This window comes from Poecile atricapillus, chromosome 7 (genome assembly GCF_030490865.1).
Source record: "Poecile atricapillus isolate bPoeAtr1 chromosome 7, bPoeAtr1.hap1, whole genome shotgun sequence".
Classification (NCBI taxonomy): Eukaryota; Metazoa; Chordata; class Aves; order Passeriformes; family Paridae; genus Poecile; species Poecile atricapillus.
Genome location: NC_081255.1, coordinates 3957686 through 3979455, shown reverse-complemented (window position 1 = coordinate 3979455; position 21770 = coordinate 3957686). Strand labels below are relative to the sequence as shown.

General features: G+C 43.4%; 1 protein-coding gene across 1 annotated transcript in view; it reads right to left on the bottom strand.

The window, feature by feature from the left end:
• Positions 1 to 9554, bottom strand: part of HMCN1 (hemicentin 1) — a 173309-nt gene extending 163755 nt beyond the window's left edge. The window contains exon 1 of the mRNA XM_058842962.1: positions 8620 to 9554. Within this exon, the coding sequence (XP_058698945.1) occupies positions 8620 to 8875 (256 nt within the window). The 5' untranslated portion in view covers positions 8876 to 9554. The remainder of the gene's footprint in view (positions 1 to 8619) is intronic.
• Between the last annotated feature and the right edge of the window lie 12216 nt (positions 9555 to 21770).

The following is a 21770-nucleotide window of genomic DNA, read 5'->3' as shown; positions in this document are numbered from 1 at the left end:
GAGGGAAAGAAGAGAGGAAGGTGAATGAGGAAGTTTCTTTGTTTAAAAGTGGAAACTGGGAAAAGACCTCTCTGTGAATTGTCACGTACCTAAAAGTTGAGTTAACAAGGGCACTCTGAGTTCTTTGTAGGACACAACAGGTGAAGTATCCTCTACACTGCTAACAAACAGCAAGGCTCACCTGATAAACAGCATCAGTCGTAATTATAGGGACAGAACAGCACTGGAATACATTGTAAATGAGCTGCAGAGCTTTCCTTGGGATTAAAACCACTTGGAGCTGAGGAGAGCAAAGCAAAATAGAACAAGCAGCTTCCAAGTTTTGTAGGCAACAATTTCAAATGTAGCATGAAAAATAAATTGTAATTCAAAGCAGAAAAGAATTATGTGTTTGAGGCATTGTAATTTTTTTCCCAAAGAAAGAATCTCTACTGCATCTTCAAATAAAAACAGGGAGAATGATCCTTTCCCTTGACAGAAGGATTCAAGAATCAGAGGGGAAATTCACCCTTGTGCATACCTTCTGGGCTAGACATGCAGAGTTAAGACAGCAGAAAAATAAGTTGTAAGTAATGCTCTAACAGGCTTTTGGATCATGTCACAACATTTTGGCTGACTCACAGATTTTGGAGCTTCTGGCACTGGCAATACTTACTGTCTTATAATCTATATAAGCAGATACTTTTAGAGGGACCCCCAGATAAATCCCTCTAGAGGAACAAGAAAACATCCATGCAATCACAGGGAATTCATTTTATAGATATCACAACGTCTCCATTACGGGTGACAATAAGGTTTCAAACACTCTTTCCCACATAGTCAGTACAGTTATCCCAGATGCCTCAGAGATGGAAAATGTCTGCAAGTGTTTTAGATTTCATCCTTATCAGCCCAGAGCTGTTCATTACAACTGTGTTGATGACAGCCACTCACCTGGTGACAGCAACAATAACACTTGTTAGTGGTAACAACACAGCGCAGTTTTTGAGCATTAGGCAAGCAGTATTTCCCAGTGAAATATTAATAGCAATACTTCATCAGTTTTAGCACAAAAGAGCAGAATTCCCAGTTACTATGCCCAGGTCTGCTTATCATTTGCACTCAGACATACCAAGACAGCACTGAACAGCTGTAACTTTGCACTGCACCTCCTAAAACACCAAGGAAAAAACTCAGAATTTGGATGTGCATTCATTATTGCTGTTAGTGTGTATCTAAATCCAAAATAAACAAGCTTCCAAAAAAATCCAAATCCTTACACATCCTTGAGTTGTTAGATGATACGTTCACAAATTTGAGGCCACCAAAAAGCGCTGCTCTGACAGATCAGCTATGACAGCTTTAACCTGGTATTGTGTGTGACCCATCAGAAGAAGAGGGAGATGAGACTTCCTAAATTAGCAATTTTTTTCCCACTTTTGATTTTGGTAGCAATATAAAAGCCACTCAACTCTCAAATAAGACAAGCCACTCAATTCTCATAAGACAATTACTTGAATTAAGTGGAGAGCATAATTTTTTTTGCCTCTGACCTTACTCTTTCCAAAGAGAACTGAGGCAATTCTTCTCTATCTGTCATGGTTTGACACTGGCCCAATGACCCAAAAGAGTCACTTGCTCATCCTCCCCTGCTACAGCTGAGCAGAGGAAAGGAAAAAAAGTTAACAAAGGCTTCATGAGTTAAGGACCAGGAGAAAACAGTCCAAGGGCAAAACAGGCTTAACTTAAGGTTGCAAAGTGAAATTTATTACTAGCAGAATCAGAGGAGGATAATGAGAAGTCAAATAAGCCCTTAAAACACCTTTTATGCCCCTGCCCCTCCCTCCTTCCCACCGACAGCACAGGGAGACAGGGCCTGTGGGTTTTGGTCAGTTCATCACTTGAGATTTTCTTCCCCTGCTCAGGGAGTGGAGTCCTTCCCCTGAGAGACCGTGGGGTTCCTCCCACAGGAGACAGTTCTCTGTGAACTTCTCCAGCATGGGTGCACTCTCAAGGCAGCAGCCATAGCACACCTGCCACAACGTGAGTCCCTCCCAGGGCAGACAGCCCTCCCAAAACTGCTGCAACTTGAGTCTCTCTTTCCACAGGGTGCAGCCCTCCAAGGGCAGGCTGCTCCAGCCTGGAAGCAGGGTCCTCTCTCCACCGGGTCTCCCACTGGATCACATTCTCCTCCAGGCATCCACCCACTCCAGTGTGAGCGCCTACCCCAGGGGCTGCAGGTTCTCTGCAGGATCATCTGCAGGATGCAGGGATCTCCGCACCCCCTGCAGACCCATGACATGGGGGTGGATCTCTGCATCCCTGTGGATCCCCATGGGCTGTGGGTGGATCTCTGCATCCCTGTGGATCCCCATGGGCTGTGGGTGGATCTCTGCATCCCTGTGGACCTCCATGGGCTGTGGGTGGATCTCTGCATCCCTGCGGACCTCCATGGGCTGTGGGTGGATCTCTGCATCCCCCATGGATCCCCATGGGCTGTGGGTGGATCTCTGCATCCCCCGTGGATCCCCAGGGGCTGTGGATGGATCTCTGCGTCCCCCGTGGATCTCCATGGGCTGTGGGTGGTTCTCTGCATCCCTGTGGATCCCCATGGGTTGCAGGGGCACAGCTGCTTCACCATGGCCTCACCACAGCCTGCAGAGGAATCAGCTCCAGCACCTGGAGCACCTCCTCCCTCTCCTTCTCCACTGACCTTGGTGTCTCCATGTTGTTTTTCTTCACATGTTCTCACCTCCTCCTCTTCTCTGACTCAGAGAAAAATCTGTGACTTTGTTTTGATTTTCTTATTAAATACATCATTTCAGAGGTGTTACCAGCCTCTCATATTGGCCCAGTTTTGGCCAGCAGCATGTCCAGCTTCACAGCCATCAGAGATTGGCTCTTCTGGACACAGTGGAAGCTTCCAGAAGCTTTTTAACAGGAGCCATCTTTGTGGCCCCCTTGCTTCCAAAAACCAAGTCATGCAAAACCAATACATGATCCTATAAAAGTTATGATATTTTGATAAATACCCAGCTTTCACAAAATATTTTCCCACAGAAACTTCACTGGTAAGCAGTTTATTTCTTCTGGGCAACCCAATATCTTGTCTATTTCAAATAACAGACAGCTTTCAAACAGTTTTAAGCAGTTTTACCTACTACGGAAGGTAAGGACGCCCCTGGAATCTGGACAGGAACACAGGGTCATATTCCTCTCTCTCTCTTTCAGCTGTTTCCCTTTTCATTATAATCATAAAATCACAGACTGGTTTCAGTTGGAAGGAATCTTAAAGCCCATCCAGGCTTACCCTTGCCATGGGCCGGGGCACCTTCCACTATCCCAGGTTGCTCCAAGCCCCATCCAACCTGCCTTGGACACTGCCACAGATTCTGTAACACCAACCTTTTCTCCTGCTGCCCCCATCCCCTGTAAAAGCACCACCTCCATGGTGTGGGCAAACTCAAGATACCAGTACAGAATACCACATTTCCTTTAAACTTGCTCTCCCTGCTTTGAAAACCACTGCTGCAGTATTGTTTCCCCACAGCCACGTTCCCGTTCTTTACTAAAACTAATAAGTATTGAAGCACTTCTTTCACCCTGCAAAGGAAGCAGAGAGAATGCTGAAGACAATGCCCCTCTTCTTCAGGCTATACCAGAAGGACCATTCTTCATCTTCTCCAACTGGTTTACACACACCCAGCCTCTGCCTGAGAAGTTTAGACACTCATAAATCTGAGAGTAAAGCCCAAGGCCAAAGACCTCAAGTGACAGAAGAATGCAAAAGTGCAGGGCAGCACATGGGAGAAGGGCTATCAGGAGAGTTTATATGAGAGGAAGAGGCAGTGACATCATCTGTGATACCATCCAGCTGTGGATACAGCAAAGCCACAGGAGTGCCTTCCCCTCTCCCTTCATTATCCATCTGCATAGCCATAGTACTTTTTCTGTCAGGAAGTATGAAAAACTTTAACTCCATTAATAGACTAATTTTAATTTCATAAAATTCCTCTCTGGAAAAAACATTACTTCTTCATTATAACCTCTTAAAAAAACTATCAAACCTGCAAAACCCAAAGTTCCCAGGCTTTTCATATGACCTCCTGAACTTGATCCAAGCTAGTATGTGGCTCAGCAGCCTGACCATGTTACAGACACAGACCTGCCAGTCTGTTAAAAAAAGGAGACTCCAGTTACACATAACTACATGCTTAACTATGTGCATAACTTCACTTAAGATAGAAAAGAGCTTTACTCTCTCAAAAGAGAGGAGTGGGATCAAGAAAAAAAAAGTATTCCTAGTTCTCCTACACACTATGTGACTTAAGTTCAATGCTATTTTCCCATCTAAACTAAGCATTATTAATGTTTCCCCTTTTCTCACACAGTATTTTCTATTTGATTTGTAAGAAAAGGGTAAGGAGATGCACAGAGTTCTGTAGATATGCAGAGTATGAACAGGCAAACACCATCCTCTAGCCCAGGAAGTCCAGAGGTTATATATTCCCTTTATTTTTGTCTTAATCACTGTAGTTTGGTCTATAGAATAGCCATTCACACTAAAGGAATGCTCGATTAAATCACACAGATTGAGTTATGGCTGGTATAATTCCATTAGCTTTACAGAAAAATACTAGGGATGAATTCGTCCTCTCAGGCTTATTTTCCATTCCAAAATTCCTTAATGGCATAATGAAAAAATAGCAAAGCTGGCCACAGATGTTAAAGACATTCCAAGTCCAATCCCATTTCCACAGGATACAATGGGAGTTAATAGGACATCAGGACCCACAAGATGCAACAACAAAGGCATTTGCTGATCTTCAGCTTTAGCTGCAGTTCAAAATTTTCCTGTGCCAACTCTTCTTAAATTTGGGACAATTTTCCATCCCCCACACTAGTTTTTCCATTGAACACAAGTCTGGCAAGAGATTTCTTAGTCAACAGCCCTTTTCACTATCTACAAAAGTTCTGTGGTCACGTTTAGGCATTGAAAGTCCAAAATAAAAAAAATCCCTGTAATCTGTTAAAGCACTTCTCATACTTATTCACCAAGTAGAATCCAAAGCAAAAGGTTTTTCCAAAGTTGAGCTCTCTGCATCCTACCAGATGGTACACAGTATAGGAATGTGAAACCCATGACTAATTTTTCTGTAGGCCATAATTCTGTGCCAAAGGCCTCAGGTTTGATACTAATAATATACTTGTATTCCTATTTTACCAAAATGCCACTGCAGTAGGGAAAACATAGAAATCTACCATCACACACCCCAGTGCATTGGCACATCACAGACACGGAATCACAGAATCATTCAGGTTGGAAAAAACCTTTTACATCAAGTCCAACCATCAACCCAACACCACCACCACTAAACCTTGTGCCCAAGTGCCACACGCACTTGGTTTTTGAACATCTCCAGGGATGGGGATTCTACCACTGCCCTGGGCAGCCTGTGTGAATGCTTTACAGCCCTTTCTGTGAAAAGATTTTCCCTAATGTCCAACCTGACCCTGCCTTGGCACAGCTTGAAGCCGTTTCCCCTTATCCTGTCCCTGTTCCCTGGGAGCAGACCCTGATCCCCCTGGCAGCCCCCTCCTGTTAGAGTTGTTCAGAGCCAGAAGGTCCTGCTGAGGCTCCTCTTCTCCAGGCTGAGCCCCTCTCCCAGCTCCCTCAGCCACTCCTGGTGTTCAGCCCCTTCCCCAGCTTCATTCCCTTCCCTGGACAAGCTCCAGTGCCTCAATGCAGCACTAATAATGCAGCACTTTGAGTTATTTAGAAATCCTCCCATATTCTGTTAGACTACATTTATACCAAATTATTTACAATCCAGCTGTACCCTGTGGGATGTCAAGTGCACTCTGCAACACAGACTAGGAAAACAATAGAGTTTGAAACCAAATCCACACCCAATTTAAACTGCAATTACCTATCAACAGTGTATCTGCAAGAGAAGCTCCTTGGACTTGAGCCCCAACTGTATCTGTACCCCTGGTAGAGTCCCACCTGCCCAGGGACCACAGCACCCCACCAAAACATCCAGAAAATTTGCCTGTGAGGCAACTAATTTTTACATATAAAGCTCTTTTTCTGGAAGAAGAATTGAGTGAATAACAACACAACTTGTGAAAAAAAAAATAGCTTCATGCTAATTAATTCAGTTGATCAACCTTCAGAAAGAATGACACTAGCTAAACAAACTGGAAGCTGTGAAATACTTGCCAAGCAATATTTTTATGAGGTTTTGAGTAAAGTTACTTCTCTATGGATTTAAAAAAAAAAAAAAAAAAGAGAGATTCATGTGGTCACAACAGCATTTCTTGAATTTTCTTTTCAAGTGCCTTGGTGTGATCATCATCAGATGTACGGTACAGATGACCAGCAGTCATCTGGACCTTGCACATTCATAAAATTCAAGACACTGGCCTGTGGTGTGTCTTTCTATTCTGAGAAAGACCAAATAAATAATTTTCAGAAACTAGGACAAAATTAAATTGAAAATTGTCCATCCTCCACTTTGAGAGAGGTTCCTGCCATCACAAGTTATCCATCACGCTAAGTAAGGCCCTCTCAGGGAAGTTGGACTTCCACACAGAGAGGTGTAACAGGATACTCTGAGGCATGTTTGCCAGCAGCTCTGTGCTGTACAGGTCAGTCCTCTGTAGGTTTAAGTTTCAGTTGCTCCACTGAATGTGAAGTCTAACATTTGCCAAGGAAAGGGATCTCCTGTGCAGAAAAAGGGAATGGGGGAGGAGGTGAGGAAGCAAGGAGTCAGTGAGTGGGAAAATGTGACTCAAGCAGGGGAGGGTGGCAGTGGATTTGCTGCTGGTGAGGTGTGTAGAGAGCAAGGAGAGGTGGTATAACAAAGCATAATCAAAAGAGTCAGTCTGGAACACAAGCAAAGAACCTGTAGAAGCAGTGGGAGCAAGAATGTGAGAAGGACAGAGAAAAGGACTGAAAAGGTGAAAATGCGCAGAAGAAAAACTGAATGAAAACATACACTATGAGAAAGAAAATAGGAGCTACTGAAACAGAGGATGTGAAAGTGGTCTGTTATGAAAACTAAGCACAAGACTACCCATGAAAGAAAGCTGAGACTTCTTTCTGCTGAGGATGCACAAGAACAAAGGACCACCACACAAACCTGCAAACTAAAAGTGCACCACACAAGATCTTCTTGCCCTTGTGGATGAATAGCTACCCAATCACTCTAAAAAAGAGAACTATCAACTCCTGGAATGATCCCTTTCTGATCACTGAAGTGAAGATGTGCTATCATTGAAAGAAAAGCAAACCAAAACACTCTCAACCCATCTTCTTGATCTTCTGGCCGTTCCATGGAAAAAGAGGTCCAAAGAGATCTATTAACTTGATTTTCCAGGCTATAAAAGAGTTCCGGGTTCTACACTTCACCCAAATCTTTCCTTTGTTGTTTATTTCTGTGGCATGATGCTTCTTAAGTCCCATATAAGCTTGTTTCATAAAATAATAATAATAAAGGGTGGGAACAGGGGGAAAACAAAAAGAAAATGACATCAAATGTGGAAACAGTAAGGACCCTTTTGTGATAGAACACTCTGATACCACAATGAAGAACTCTTTGTAAGAAAAGAAGGAGAACCTACACAAGCTATTCCCTCTAATTTTCTAAACATTTGGTTTAAGGTATTTATACCAATAACAATCACATGTCTTGTAAGCAGAAGTATCTGTGACTGGGGGAAATAGAAAGGATGTCCAGTTTTTTTGCTGGCATCCCTGCAAAAATGGAACTCTTAAGCACTGAGTCTGGGGATATCATATTCTGAGATATTCCACGGGAACTAAGGGCAAAAGGTAATTTTCAAGGGCTTTTTCCCACTTTCTAGAGTGTTGTGTTTTTTTGTTTTTATTTAAGAGAGCACATACTGCACAGTACAGCACACATCACCAGCCTGGGGCATCCTGTTCCTATTTCCTCTTCAAGTCAACAGAAGAATTTGACAAGGAAAGAGAAAGAAAGCCAGAGAAAATGGATAGGAAGGGAACAAACAACAGATGCTGAAAGAGAGGAATGCACGATGTACAGCGTAAGGGGGGGAAAAAGGTAAGATGAGGGAAAGAAATAAAACCCCAAACAAAAAAAAACACACCATGTAAAGCTTCTGGATCATTTCACTGCAAGTTTCTGAATGTAAACAGGGGATAATAAGACAGGAGAAGGAGTGCAACAGCATTATGCATGTTCTTAACTGCGCTCCCATAGAAGGGCACTGGAAAAAAACTCAGTAGCACCATTACTACTACACGTGCAGTTCACTGACGCTACTTCAGCCCGTATCAGAACAATTAAGGGAAATATTTGATCCCTTAAGCTACTCAGTGGTGCACAAAGCGCACTTAGAGCCCACTCCAGTATATCCTGAAGGCTTTGGAAAGCTTTATAGAGAGATAGGGAGGTGGTGGTGACAAAATGTTACTCGCCCTCTGCAGAGAAACGCGTGCGCCAGGGACTAGGACGGGACAAGAATACTTGGGCTCCGGTCTCTGCAAGCGCAGGAAACCACCTTGTACCAGCCCTCGGGAGCTCCCTGCCGCCCTTCCCGGCTCCTGCCCGCCCCGGCCCGGGTCCCGCTCGGCCCACCGGGATGAACGGCTACCTGGGTCGTGGAACGGCACCAGCGCGAAGTTGTACAGCGGCCGCTTGGGTCTCTTCAGCGATGTCTCCAGGATCTTGGAAGCGCCCTCGATAACTTGCACCAAGTCGTCGTACATGGAGCCGGTTACATCGAAGACGAAGGCCAGGGTGGAGGCTCCCTCGGGCACCGCCTCGGGCTCGGGCACGGCTCGGGCGCTCAGGGCGAGCAGCAGCAGCAGCACCGTGCCCAGCGCCCCGGGACTCCCACCGACAGCCATCGCGCCGGCACCCTCGGGAAAGTGCCGGGAAAGGCACTGGGGGCAGTCGGGCCGGGGAAACGGGGACAGACCGCGGGGAAAGACCAGGACGGACCGCGGAGAGCACGGGGATAGCTCCGGAAGGGACCTGGGAGAGCACGGGGACAGACCCGGGAAGAACTGGGGAGAGCGCGGGGATACACCAGGACGGACCAGGGAGAGCGCTGGGATAAACTGCGAAGAGCGGGAACAGACGGAGGGGAGCAAAGACCGCGAGCGGAGCTCGTCGCCCACCGCCCGCTCCCCTCAGCCGCGGAGCAGGAAGCGCCGCCGCTTTTGTCTGCGCGCGGCTGCGGCCCCGCTCCGCCTTCCCCACCGGGCAGGGCTGGGGCAGCGCCGCCCTGAGGGACAGGGCTGAGCCCCGGCCGTGCCGCGGGGCTGCTGCTGCCGGCCGGGGCTGGGGATGGAGCCCCCGGGGATGGGAACGGCGGATGGCTGCCGCCCCGGGAGTAGCGGCTGTGGATTGAGGCGGCGCCCGCCCTGGTCCCGCCTCCCGTGGCCCGCTGCGGCCCCTGCCCTAACCTCGGTGTCCCTCCTTCACCTGGGATCTCCGCTTCGGGGTCGCTGTACTTATCTCAGGGTTTCCGCCCTCACTAGGGGGCCCCTCGGGGCCCCTCCCTCACCTCGGGGTCCCTCCCTCACCTCGGGGTCTCCGGTCTCAGCTGGAGTCCTCCCACCGCCCGGCCCGGCCACCCCCCAGCAGTACCTGTCCTTCACGGCCCGGGTCTGTGCCCGCACCTGCCGCAGGTGAGGGTGGCGGTGCCGGCTCGTCCCAGAAGAGCAGGGTCAGATGGGATATTGGGAAGGAATCCTTCCCTGTGAGGGTTGGGAGGCCCTGTCACAAGGTGCCCAGAGAAACTCATGCTGCCCCTGGATCCCTGGAAGTGTCCAAGGCCAGGTGGGAGAGAGCTTGGAGCGAGCTTGGAGCAGTCTGGAATAGTGGAAGGTGTCCCTGTCCATGGCATGGGGTGGGACTAGGTGAGCTCTATGGTCTCTTCCAACCCAAACCATTCTGGGATTCTGGGATTTCTTAGTGTTTTATTATTGGAAACGTGATACAAGACTGAAATCATTGTGACATGCACTACTGCCCTGGCTGTCCCTTGGTTTCAATTACATGTCCATAACTACTGAAGCCCTCCTCAGTGCCCATGAGCATATCCTTAAATTTAATAGCTTAAAGGGAGTAGGAAAGACTTTAGACTGTGACCAGGACCATGACTCCAGGCACCATCAGTTCCTGGTGCAAGAAAAAGCCTGGAAAACAAAGGAAAGGAAGCAACCAGAGTGGTTGCTTCAGGCAGTGGAAGAGATTAAAGGTTTTATATTTCAGGCCTTCTTAGTTGTTTAGGGATGCAGCAATTTCCCAGCAGGCATCTTTGGAAAACTCTGTCCTGACTCAATGCCACACAGAAAGGCTCTACAGAGTCAGGAGCCAAATTCCCTTTGCTCCAGCTCACCTCAGTGCTGCTGTATAAGCCTCCTTTCCATGGGCTGCATCCTGCACTGTGGGGAGTAACGGGACATCATTTTAAACACCAAGTGGAAGGGAAATCCCCAGCCTTTGCACAATGTTCAGTGCAGCTCAGAAAGGTAAACCATGAAGCAGGATTTACCTCATTAGTTTCCATCCTTATTTTACTAATCTTCAAATTGCTGCTAAAACTGTGCATTGTTGTGACTGGAAAATAAATCATGTAGAAACATTGCTTATCCTAATCAAGTTATAAGCCTGGAATTGAATTATAAAAAGCAGATGTTTACATTCTTTCTCCCCTTCAGCACTGATGTCATGAGAAGGAAGCGCATAACCAGAGCTGTGCAAAGCATTCACAATAAAACCCAAAACCATGGAAAACTTGTCTCATCTGTAACTCTGCTAGCAGAAAACTAGGACCAGGTTTGTCAAAAATACTCACAAATTGTGTAAGGAGAGATGCACTCACGCCATTAAATAGGAATATGTATTTCAAACATCCTAAGGACTGGCAGCATTTGCATTTAAGGATTGCCTTCAGTCCTTTAGGAAGACAAATTCCTATTATGTTTTGTATCCTAAAGAAAGCCGTCGTGTTCTTTCCATCTCAAATTACTTCCCAATTTTCTGCGAACAAGAAATAGCAAACCCAATGCCTATATGAAAAAATAACCCTCTGGGGTACCTACTTCTGTGTCCAAAACACATGTCCCTGAACATAGCTTTTAAGGTACAACATAAAGCAAAATCTTTATTTTGTAACAGTGGAAACTGATATTTGTTTTGGTTGCCTCATACTTTCCACTATAAAATAGCCTTGCAGTTGGAAGCTCTGACACTATTATTCACAGCAGGCCTCTGAAATTTTCAGGAAGAAAGTCCTGTAGCAAGAGGAACAACTCTTTTTCTTCTTCTCCAATGAAGTGGTTTTCATAGTTTGCCAAATACTAATCTATGGGAAAAAAAATCCTTGTGTTCCTTCTGACATGCTCTACAGTAAAGTTTTGACATGATGCCAGAATGAGAGCAAAGCACAGGCACTCTGAGGTCAGACCATGGCACTGTGGGAGTTCCCAGGCAGGAACACCTGGGGATTATCAGGGTGTGGGCAGGACATGGAGGGGAGCGGGGTCAGGGTACCCCAGAGGGAGCAGGCCTGGCTCTGCCACAGTGGGTACCACCCTCACGAGATCTGCTGGAGTCTCCTTCATACACACAGATATTTCAGTTGTATTCTCACTTCCTAATTCTGAGCATTTCTAATTTCACCTTGATCATCTTTTTGTGCCTGTTTTGGGGCTACAATTTAACATTTTCTTTATGCAATTTGGTAGCATGGAAGCATCCAACAGATGTGGTCTAAATAGTGTAAACCCTTGCCACCACACTCCTGTACTTTCACACCGAGTGTGGGCAAAGTGTGGGACAGCTGACTTTAGAGGTCCCTTCCAACCCAAGCAGTCCATGAGTCTTTCCCTATGAATTTATTCTGGACAGTTGTAAAGTATTAGCTTTAGAGTAAAGAACTAAGTTGTTTAATTCCTTTTCTAGCTCATCTCCGTTAAAACAAATAAAATTCAGATACTAGCTTAAAAGATTGGGAAGGAAATACTTTTCAGCCTTTGTGCTTCTGTCTGAATCTGCCCCATTTGGTAATTTGCAGCTAAAAATAGTTACTGTCCAGTGGCTGCTAATGAGGAAAGAGCTGTCTGTTTCATCCTCATTTATAATAAACAAGACTCCACTTCAAAAACCTAAGTTTCCATCTGAAGGAGAACATCAAAATGATTGTTTTTAAAGTTGATGCTGCTCTCTAATTACAGCAACTGCTGGTCCCAAAACAGATGCTCCTCCTGGGATCCCATGGACCACTCGCAGCAGGCTGCATCCACCAGAGCTCTTTCTCACGACACCTCTCTCCTGGCCAGCAAGTTCTGCACGTATCCCAGATACTCTAGGCTGCCTTGTCACAGACATTTGACAATATTTTGTTTCCTCTTGTACTCCATAAAGCTTTTTATGCATTTAAACCTTTTATTCCAACTTGTCCTGAAAGTCCCATCCCTCCTCCTTTTTTTTTTTTTTTTCTTTTTTTTTTGTGTGTGTTTGAACTTGATTATTGTGGAAAAGGAGGGAACAGTTGCTGTTTGTTTTGGGTAGGTGGCTTTGGCTCTCCCTGTGAGAAATGTGTGTATTGCAGAGTGAGATCTCTCCAGTTCACTGACCATATTTTCTTAGCCAGCCTTTAGTCCTGTCTTTGTATTTTATGTCTGCAAACACTCTGGTCCTGGATATGAGAGGTGCAAATTCACTGCTTTAAAACTAAAAATAAACTTTTTTTTATCTCAAAATCTTTCATGCAGGCAGAACCTATGCTGCTTTTGGCAGGGACAGGGTTAAAGTGCCATCCCAGGACAGGAATGCTGCAACAGGAATTAGCAGGTATGTCAGGAGCCTGGAAACAGGTAATGCAGCTCACTGGAGCTGCTGCTTAGAGAAAAATCAAAGATAAGCAAAGTGCAGAAAAGAGAAAGAGCTGATAGATTAATCTGTGGTTATATGGTTATAATCTTCATACTCATCTACAGAGACCATGAAAAGACCTGCACAACTTCTGGGGGAGATTTTGTAATGTGAATGCCATTATATGATGAGGGTTCAGACTCTGAAGGGACTCTGACCCTTTTCCAGCCTGTGCCCTGTGGTTTTCATCTGCAGCTGCTCTCAAACATGGACAGTGTGTTTTTAGTACTCATCTCTGCTCTGTGACCAAGGCATTTCACTGAAGATGTTTAAAAGCTGTCCTGCAGACAGAACCAAGGAGCCTCTATACTGAACAATCTCAAGGTCTTTCAGTCACAGAGGATTCACAGCTTCCTGTGAGGTACCTTACCTTTGCCAACAATATAAAAACTGTGATTTAATATAAAAATGGGATGTATGTAACTTTTGTTCTACTTCTGCCTTCTGACTCTTTGAAAGGGTAATACATAATGAATTTTCTCCAGAATGCATGACTAGGAACAACTTGCTCTAGTTAAGGAAACAAAGCCTCGGATTCTTGCATCTGTGTAGGAATGATTTTATTACATAACCCAGGTGCTGAAGAACTGCAAGTTTCTGGTCTCTACTTTCCCAAAAGGCTTGAATCTGAAACTAAGCTACAGGCTATGTTTCCTGGTCCTACCCTACATCTATAAAGAGATAAGTTTGGAACTGAAATCTGTTTTGAAATGTCCATATCTATAGTGCCTGGCTGAATTCTGGCTGAATTCTGACCATCTTGTGTTTTATTGATTCTGCTTCATTTTTAAACTCAGTCTGCTCTAATATTTCATGGCTTTGCCAATTAATGTTTTACAGCAGAATCAGAGCAGACAGGTGAATGGTAGCAGTTCCCTGTATTTTACAAACATTTCTGATGACAGGCAGCTTTTCATGTAAATGTTGTAAAAATTAGGTATTTTAACATGCTGTGTGTTGTACATTATGAAGAATCTAGAAGTCCTGCAGAGACACTTCTGCCATTTTGAATCTTCTTTCTGTTCCACAGAGGTTTGCTTAAATATAAATGTCAGTTTGATTCATAGTTCAAGACATTTCAAACTTCTCCCAGTGAAAAAGAGTGAGACACAGGCATAAGTAGCTGTAGCAACTGGAGTAGTTTGTTTAACAAACCCTGTGCCTGAGCCAAGAGACCATTTCACCCTGCTGTAGCACTGAATCATCTCTCAGCTGCAAGATGAAATCACTTTACTTTTGGTTATAAAATATTTGTTTTATAAAACAGGCCATCCTATGATCATGACATAGAAGTCAGGGGTCAAAAGTTTTGTTTCTGGCTCAGAATTGCTGCCTTCATTAATACAATTATGGAGCAAGACCAGGACAAAGTTAGGACCTGCTCTGTTGCTTACTTGGAAAAACAAAAGAGAAGATAAACTGATGAATGAAGATTTCAAGCTATTAAATATCTAATGAGAAAAGTAATGTATTTCTTCATAAAAAGACTGGGAACACACTGAAACCAGAAGGAGAACCATGTCATAAAGGTAATTTTTCAAGATCAGTTCCACAAAGATTAACAAATCGTGTAATTATTTTTTTTATTTCTGCACATGGGGAATTCATGACAATTATCCATTATTCCAAGCTATTTTTACCCACAGCCATGTCCTCATGAAAACCTTACTTGTGGTTGTGTATTAAATACAGTGCATGAGGCAGTGAGGGGGGTTCATTGCCCCTAAAATATCAGGATCTCCACTGACCATGTGTGTCCATATCCACCCTAAACACCTGGAGCTCCTTTTCCAGTCCATGGAGATCTCCCATTTGATTTCTCCAAGAAATCCCCATGTATATGCATTACGTTGCATGCATGAACTTTACATCAAATTATATTTATAGAGAACTAGATGTACAGAGGTAACAAAGCAAGAATTACAGGAAATGACCTCAAGATGCACCAGGGGAGATTTCGATTGGAGATTTCTGGGAAATTTTTTTCATGGAAAGAGTGTTTAGGCATTGGAGCAGGTTGCCCAGGGCAGTGGTGGAGTCCCCATCCCTGGAGGTATTCAAATAATGTGAGGATGTGGCACTTGGGTCAGTGGTGGGGAATGGCTTGACTCAATGATCTTGGATGGCTTTTCCAACATAAACAATTCCATGATTCTATGAAAACAGATAAAATTACTACACAGTTACTGCTTTCACTGCTGGAGTAATTGCCTGTTGCATACAGAAAGTTTTTGAAAAATATTTTTTCAAGGTGTATTAAAATTTTGTCATTGACAAGGATTGTATTCTGGAGAATTTCAACATATTCTATTTGCCATGTCAGGGTTATCAGTACATTTACAATTAGGCAACCAGGTGTGTTAGGAAAGCAAGAGGAAGAACAAGAACATGATCTCCCTCTGCTGGTACATCACAACGAAATGTTGTGAGAAGGGATTATAGAAAAGATGAATTTTAGGCTTATTTTTAATAAAGTTAGAGAATAATAGGATGAAATTACTTTTCACACATGACATTTAAAAAAGCCTTAAAATAGCAGCAAATACCACAGATACACACAGACCCATCCCTCTGTCCAAATGTTTTGTACATAATACTTACACAAGTCTTAGCTACAGTCAGGTTTTCTGGAAAGTAAATTAAGTTGCACAGAGATTCTAGTGATAAGAGAATTCAAAAAGCAAGAGTAATTTTTATATTTGGGAAAAAACATATTTACTTAGAGTAAACTAATATTAAAATTGATCCAGTGATAGATTTGTTTAATAATTTGACAATAGAAAATCTAGCATTTAATACTTTCTGTTGTCTCCTTAATAGTTCTGAATTACTTAAAATTAACTTTTCTATTCAGAAAAATCTAAAAAAGTTCCATCACACGACAATCTATAACATGTAACAGCAAGTTTGGATATGCATAAGTATTCTCAATTATTTTACTGCTAAAGCAAGTCCTATACACTGCAGAGGGACCTGAGGTTCAATGTTTGATGCAGTGCTAACAGAATTAGTCCATAACATAGCTCTGCAATCTCTTATCTGTCAGGCAAGCAGTAATATTTCCTGGCTTACACCCAGAATAGGTTCTGAAAGAAGAGGAAATTACTTCAGATATCATAATATTTGATATTTGAATTACATATTTGAATTGTAATTGAGTTACAAAGGGCAGCTGCTTTGGCACTTGGCTTTACAGACAAAAACTTGTTTTGGAGTCAATGACAGACACCCAAACCATAGATAAAATCATAAAGCATCCCATTCCTCTCATACCAGGAGCTATCCTCTGGAATACAGTTGACAGATGAGCTTAATTACTGCATCTCATGCCTTGGAATGAATTCTTCTAGCTTTAATTTCTCAGGAGGAGTGAGTTAGGGTTCAGCATCACATCAACACCCCATGACAGAATTTAGATATAGCTGTCCTGTGGGTGTATTCTGATAAAGCTGAAGAGATCTAGGCACCCTTGACCATAAATCATGAACTAAAACTACTTCATGGAACAACAAACCATAGAATCCTAGAAAAGTTTGGGTTGGAAGGGATCTTAAAATTCATCCCATTCCAAGCCCCTGCCAGGAACACCTTCCACTAGCCCAGGTTGCTCCAAGCCCTGTCCAATCTCACCTCAAACCTTTCTAGGAATGGGAATGAGTTTGGTGTTTGTGCCATTTGCATAGCAAAGAAGAAAATAAATGTTTAGTTCTCCAGAGTTGTGGTTTTGCTCCTTTTAAGTCTGTCAGAAAGGTATTATGTTTTAAACCAAACATAAGTCCAGATTCCAGGCACCTGTCTGTACAGGCTGAGACTGATGAAAATTGCTTGGCATTTCTCTCCCCACCTATCCTCATGTGCATGAAAGTGTTAGCTCACAGTTCCAATCTCAATATTATATTTTTGTCTGTGTGTCAACTTGGCTAATTTAAATATTTCTCACATTATTAAAAATCCTGCTTTAGATTTCTTCAGCCACAGAGCACTAAATATCTTCAGGAATGTGAGATGTGTTTTCCTGGCATTTGAAGAAACCAAGTTCACGCAATTTATGAGTTTATAATTTTGAAGTTATTTTTTTTAGTCTACAGTTTCAGTTTTCACATTTAAGCCCTTAAAGACCAAAGCATCCTTTAAAATCCTACCAGAGTGTAAGTTAGCACCTCCCTAGTAGTTAACAAGGATAACTTTCCAAGGGCTCTAGGCAGTGGAGGTAGAGAGCTTGTTTTACTACCAGCATAGACTGTATTCTCCACAATCACACTCTTCTTGGCATAACAGAGGTGTTCTGAAAACTTGGAATGTTTTGCATATAAATTTTTTCATTATTGTCTGTTTCTCCTTCTACTGTGAAATGTGAGCCTTCTGTCAGGCATAGCATTTTCTAGGATTAAAGGGATGAGTTAAATAGGAGTGGACTTGAGCCTTTATTCATAATAAGAATAAAAAGCCTTTCATAGGAAAGGGTGATAAAAAAGTTTTCCTCTTACAAAACATAATTGTTAACACACACACACACACACACACACACACACACACACACACACACATACCAGACAGAAATGGCTAATTAATCATTTGGCATCGGGTTACCTGGCAGTTTCCATTCCAAACCTGCTTTCAGGGCCTTACTGTTTTGTTAGACTCATGGTCTAGTTTGAAATTTTCCAGATAAAACATCTGCTCTGGGGTGATTTTGTTGGTTTTCCACTGAAAGGACTCAGGTGTTTCCAAGAGCACTCACTGCCCCAGACAAGACCATCTGTACCCTTCTCTACACTGGTTTTGCAAAGCTCAGTGCAGTGAGCCAAATGGTGCCCGAAGTAGGAACCAGCAGTATCAGGAGCTCTGCATCATAGATGGAAGGAATCACAGAGTCATGAAGATTGGAAAAGACCTCCAAGACCATTGAGTCCAACTTTCAGCCAAATCCCACCATGTCCAATAAAGCATATCATGAAGTTCTACGTCTGCTCAGTTTTTGAACACCTGCAGGAATGGTGACTCCAGCACTGCCCTGGGCAGCCCATGGCAGTACTTCACCACTCTTTACATGAAGATATTTTTCCTAATATCCAATATGAATGTCCCCTGGCACTACTTGGGACCAGGCTCCTGAATTAGCACAGGTGAACTGGCACCATTCTGATTGTGGTCACTCTTTGGTCACAGATAGTGAACCCAGCACAGAGCAGGGCTCTGAGATGGGGCTGGGTGAGATGCTGATGCTCTGAGCCTGGCAACCAGGCTTGCAGCTATGCAAACTGGAGACCAGGAGCCACAGGTCTATGCTGCTAGGATTTCAAGCTCATTTTCTGAGACTTGAGAACATCTATCTAATTGTTTTCACAAATACCCACAGCTACAGCTGCAGCTGGTCTGCACAGCCCTGGCAGGCCGTTCAGCTTTACCTTGTAACACGTACCAAAGCCAACCCGCTGGCCTGCAGCTCTAGTGGGTGTCAAATTAGGTTGTGAATGGACCTCAGGAGGTTGATGCTGCAGCAGTGTGGGGCTAAAGTCAGCTGTAAGCAGCAGAGGTTATTCACCTATGGTCACCAAATCCCTTGGTCACAGTCTGAACACAGCAGTGGTTCCTGTCACTATTCTAAGACCTCAGTCTAAAGTGAGTTTTCCAGTGCCCTGTGACAGGCTGATTTCTCTTATAAAGCCTGACTTACAAGAGAGAAACTTGGTTTGGAGCCAAGCTACAGCAGCATGTGAGACAAGCAAGCCCATTCTGCTCCAGTGCACTGAAGCATCAAGCAATGCTCTGGTCACTGATTGTGGTTTGTCTGTGCTCCAAAACAGTTAGCAGCAGATTCACTTCATGTAACTCAATGCCAAGCCCTTTCTGAAGAACCACAGTGAATATTGGTAAATTCACATCATGAGTAACTGACATAAGCTGAACTGGGAAAAGTAATTGTTCCTGCAACTGCAGTGGCAGGTCTATGCACAGGGATGGCTCCTGTAAGGAATGATCACAGCTACACCTAAAAAGACAAAGTCCTATTTCAGTGCTGTAGTCGTGGGTAGGTTTACCTCCTGCCTTCAGGCTTTTGGGTCTAAGAGTGAAAGCAAAAGGTTGCCTGTTATGCTGAAAGGTGTCAGAAATAATGTTGATTCCTGTTAAATACAAACAATAACACATTCCTGGCCTTAAGAAGTGAACGGGCTCCTTCACTTCCTTTCCCACCATCTCTGGATCAGACCATTCCTGTTTAACCAGGCAATGTGCTCAGACTCAGAATAAGCTGCTCCTTCAGAATGAGAGGCCACACTCCAGACACAGGCAGCCTGATCAACTTTCCCATTTCTCCTATCTCTGTAATTCATTTCCATTGGGAGAGTTTCTGAATCCACTGATTAGGGTGCCATGTATATTGGCATGTATAATAATTCCAAAAATGCAGGGCCTAGATTAGTAGGACTGCTGCTAAAGCACATGGGTCTGCTGGCAAAGTTCTGCATGACTCCTTTCTACTCTTGTCTGTGCCCAATAACTAACATGTAACAACAGTAATAAAATAATTTTCATGAGTTTTAGAATCTGGTCAGTAAAATATAGAGAGACCTCTCCTTTCCATGGCTTGTAGATGAGCAGAAGGTGAGGGGAAGTGCTCTTTCCATGTCTGTCAGCCACAGAACATCTCAAGTGTCTGCAGAATCACATACTGTCTTTGCCTAGCCTTCCCGAGCTGCTGTGAAGATTTTTAATATACTCACACTTTAATAACTTAAAATATAAACTTCTGTGTGTATAATAAGATAATTTACAGGAAGGTAGTGAATCATATTTGTTATACTTCTTGAATCCCAAGATAAAATTTATTCTTCCTTAATAACACCAGTGGCAGTATTGCAGGGTTTGGGAGTGTTCTTGTGATCAAAGCATTTCTGCAGATTTCTTTGGATGCTTGTTACAGTCATTTCGTTTCTGTTGTTTGCTGTTACCATTTTTATTTTTTGTTCTGGTTAAAGTACTTCTAAATCCACTCTTCAAATCCAGAATAAACAGAGTGAATACACAGCTGAACTGCAATATTCAGCACCCAACTAACCTCTTCTGGTAGTGCCACTCTGTGATGCTCAGTGTGACTTTCCCAGCACAGGCCCAGGAACCCAGGAAGGAGGGAGTGAACGTTCTCTGCAGACCAATAAGTAATAGTAGGCAATGTATCCTTCTAATACATTTTAGAAACTCTACTGTAGATGTCCTCATGAAGGGATTGTTCTCAAGGGTCTTCAATTTATAAAAAAAAAAAAAGGTCTGGAAGTAGAAGGTTTGCAGTCTCTTGCAAAATAAAATATTCTAAGGTTTCAGTAATTGGTTTTAAATATAGGAGTTTTATTTCACTGATGCCACAGTTGTTCTGCAGAAGGGACCTACAAGAAACCTGGAAAAAGACTTTGTCAAGGGCATGGAGTGACAGGACAAGGGGAAATGGCTTTAAGCTGAAAGAGAATAGCTTTAGATGGAATATTTGGAAGAAACTCTTCCCTGTGAGGGTGGTGAGGCCTTGGCACAGGGTGCCCAGAGAAGCTGTGGCTGCCCCATCCCTGGAAGTGTCCAAGGCCAGGTGGGAGAGAGCTTGGAGCAACCTGGGATAGTGGGAGGTGTCCCTGCCCATGCCAGGGGATGGGATTAGATGGGCTTTAAGATCCTTTCCAACCCAAACAATTCTGTGACTGTATGATTTTTAACTATTTAACTAACAAAACAGCCTCCAGAGAAAGGCAGGCAGTAAGATTTTGCTGTCAGGGCAAGACATCAGATAGAAACTGCCATAGTACCACTGAAATCTTGGGTTAGTGCTTAAAGCTGGTTTCTCTGTATATTGAATGGAGTTTGGATGTACAGAGCTCTCAAGTAAAACAACTGCCCTCTTCACAAGTATTTGTGTTATTTCAGTATTTCCCAGAATGGCTTGGATTGGAAGGGACCTTAAAGATTGTCTGTTTCCACTCCCTGCCATAGGCAGGGATGTCACTTACTGGATCAGTTTGCTCAGGACCCCATCTTACCTCTCTTGGTTACCCTTTTGGGCTCAGAATCACCTGTTACCCACTATTCCGATTTCAAAGTGACCCAGCTGTAATGATTACTGGCTCTCTAAATTATTCAATTTATTAATCAAGCAGAAACTGCTCCACCAAATATTGCTCCCATAGCACAGTCACAGCTCTGCTTTTGACGAAAGCTTATCTCCCAATGCCAGGCCATGGTAACAAAGGCAGAGATTAGAGATACTTCCTGGAGCTCATGGGCTGGAACAAAGCAGCATGTGCATAAACCCAAAGGTACAACTCAGTTATTAAACTGCTGGGAATTCTTCTCCTGAGCTTTGAAATGGGAATGGTGGGTTAAGAATGGGCTTGACTGTTTTCAGACCAGGACAATTTTGCCAGAGAATTGAGAAAGAAATTGGGAAGAAAAATGAGTTATCTGTACAAAAAAATAGTTCAATATCTAAGTTGTTTACATTCTCACTGGATTTGTCAGAAAGGTAATTCTGAAACAAATACTTTTATCTATCATCCTGAAGGATGGATAAAATTAATAAGTGCTCCGCAGTTTATTTTCAATTAATATTAGTAATTATAGTATTTGGATTTGCCACATTCTTTTAAAATTGACCTGGCAAAGAAAGAGGATCTGTTTGGGTTTGATCTAGTTAAATCCACTTAGGGTCTTGATGAAGCTTGTGGTTTTTCTTTTAGAGAGCGGGAAGAAGCATACAAGTGGAGAATATTCATGTGACATGGGTAGCTTGGGACTTCCAAAGATCAATTTTATTTTACTTTCTAAACAAAACTCCCATTTCAGAATATATTCAAACATCTTATTAAGTGGGAA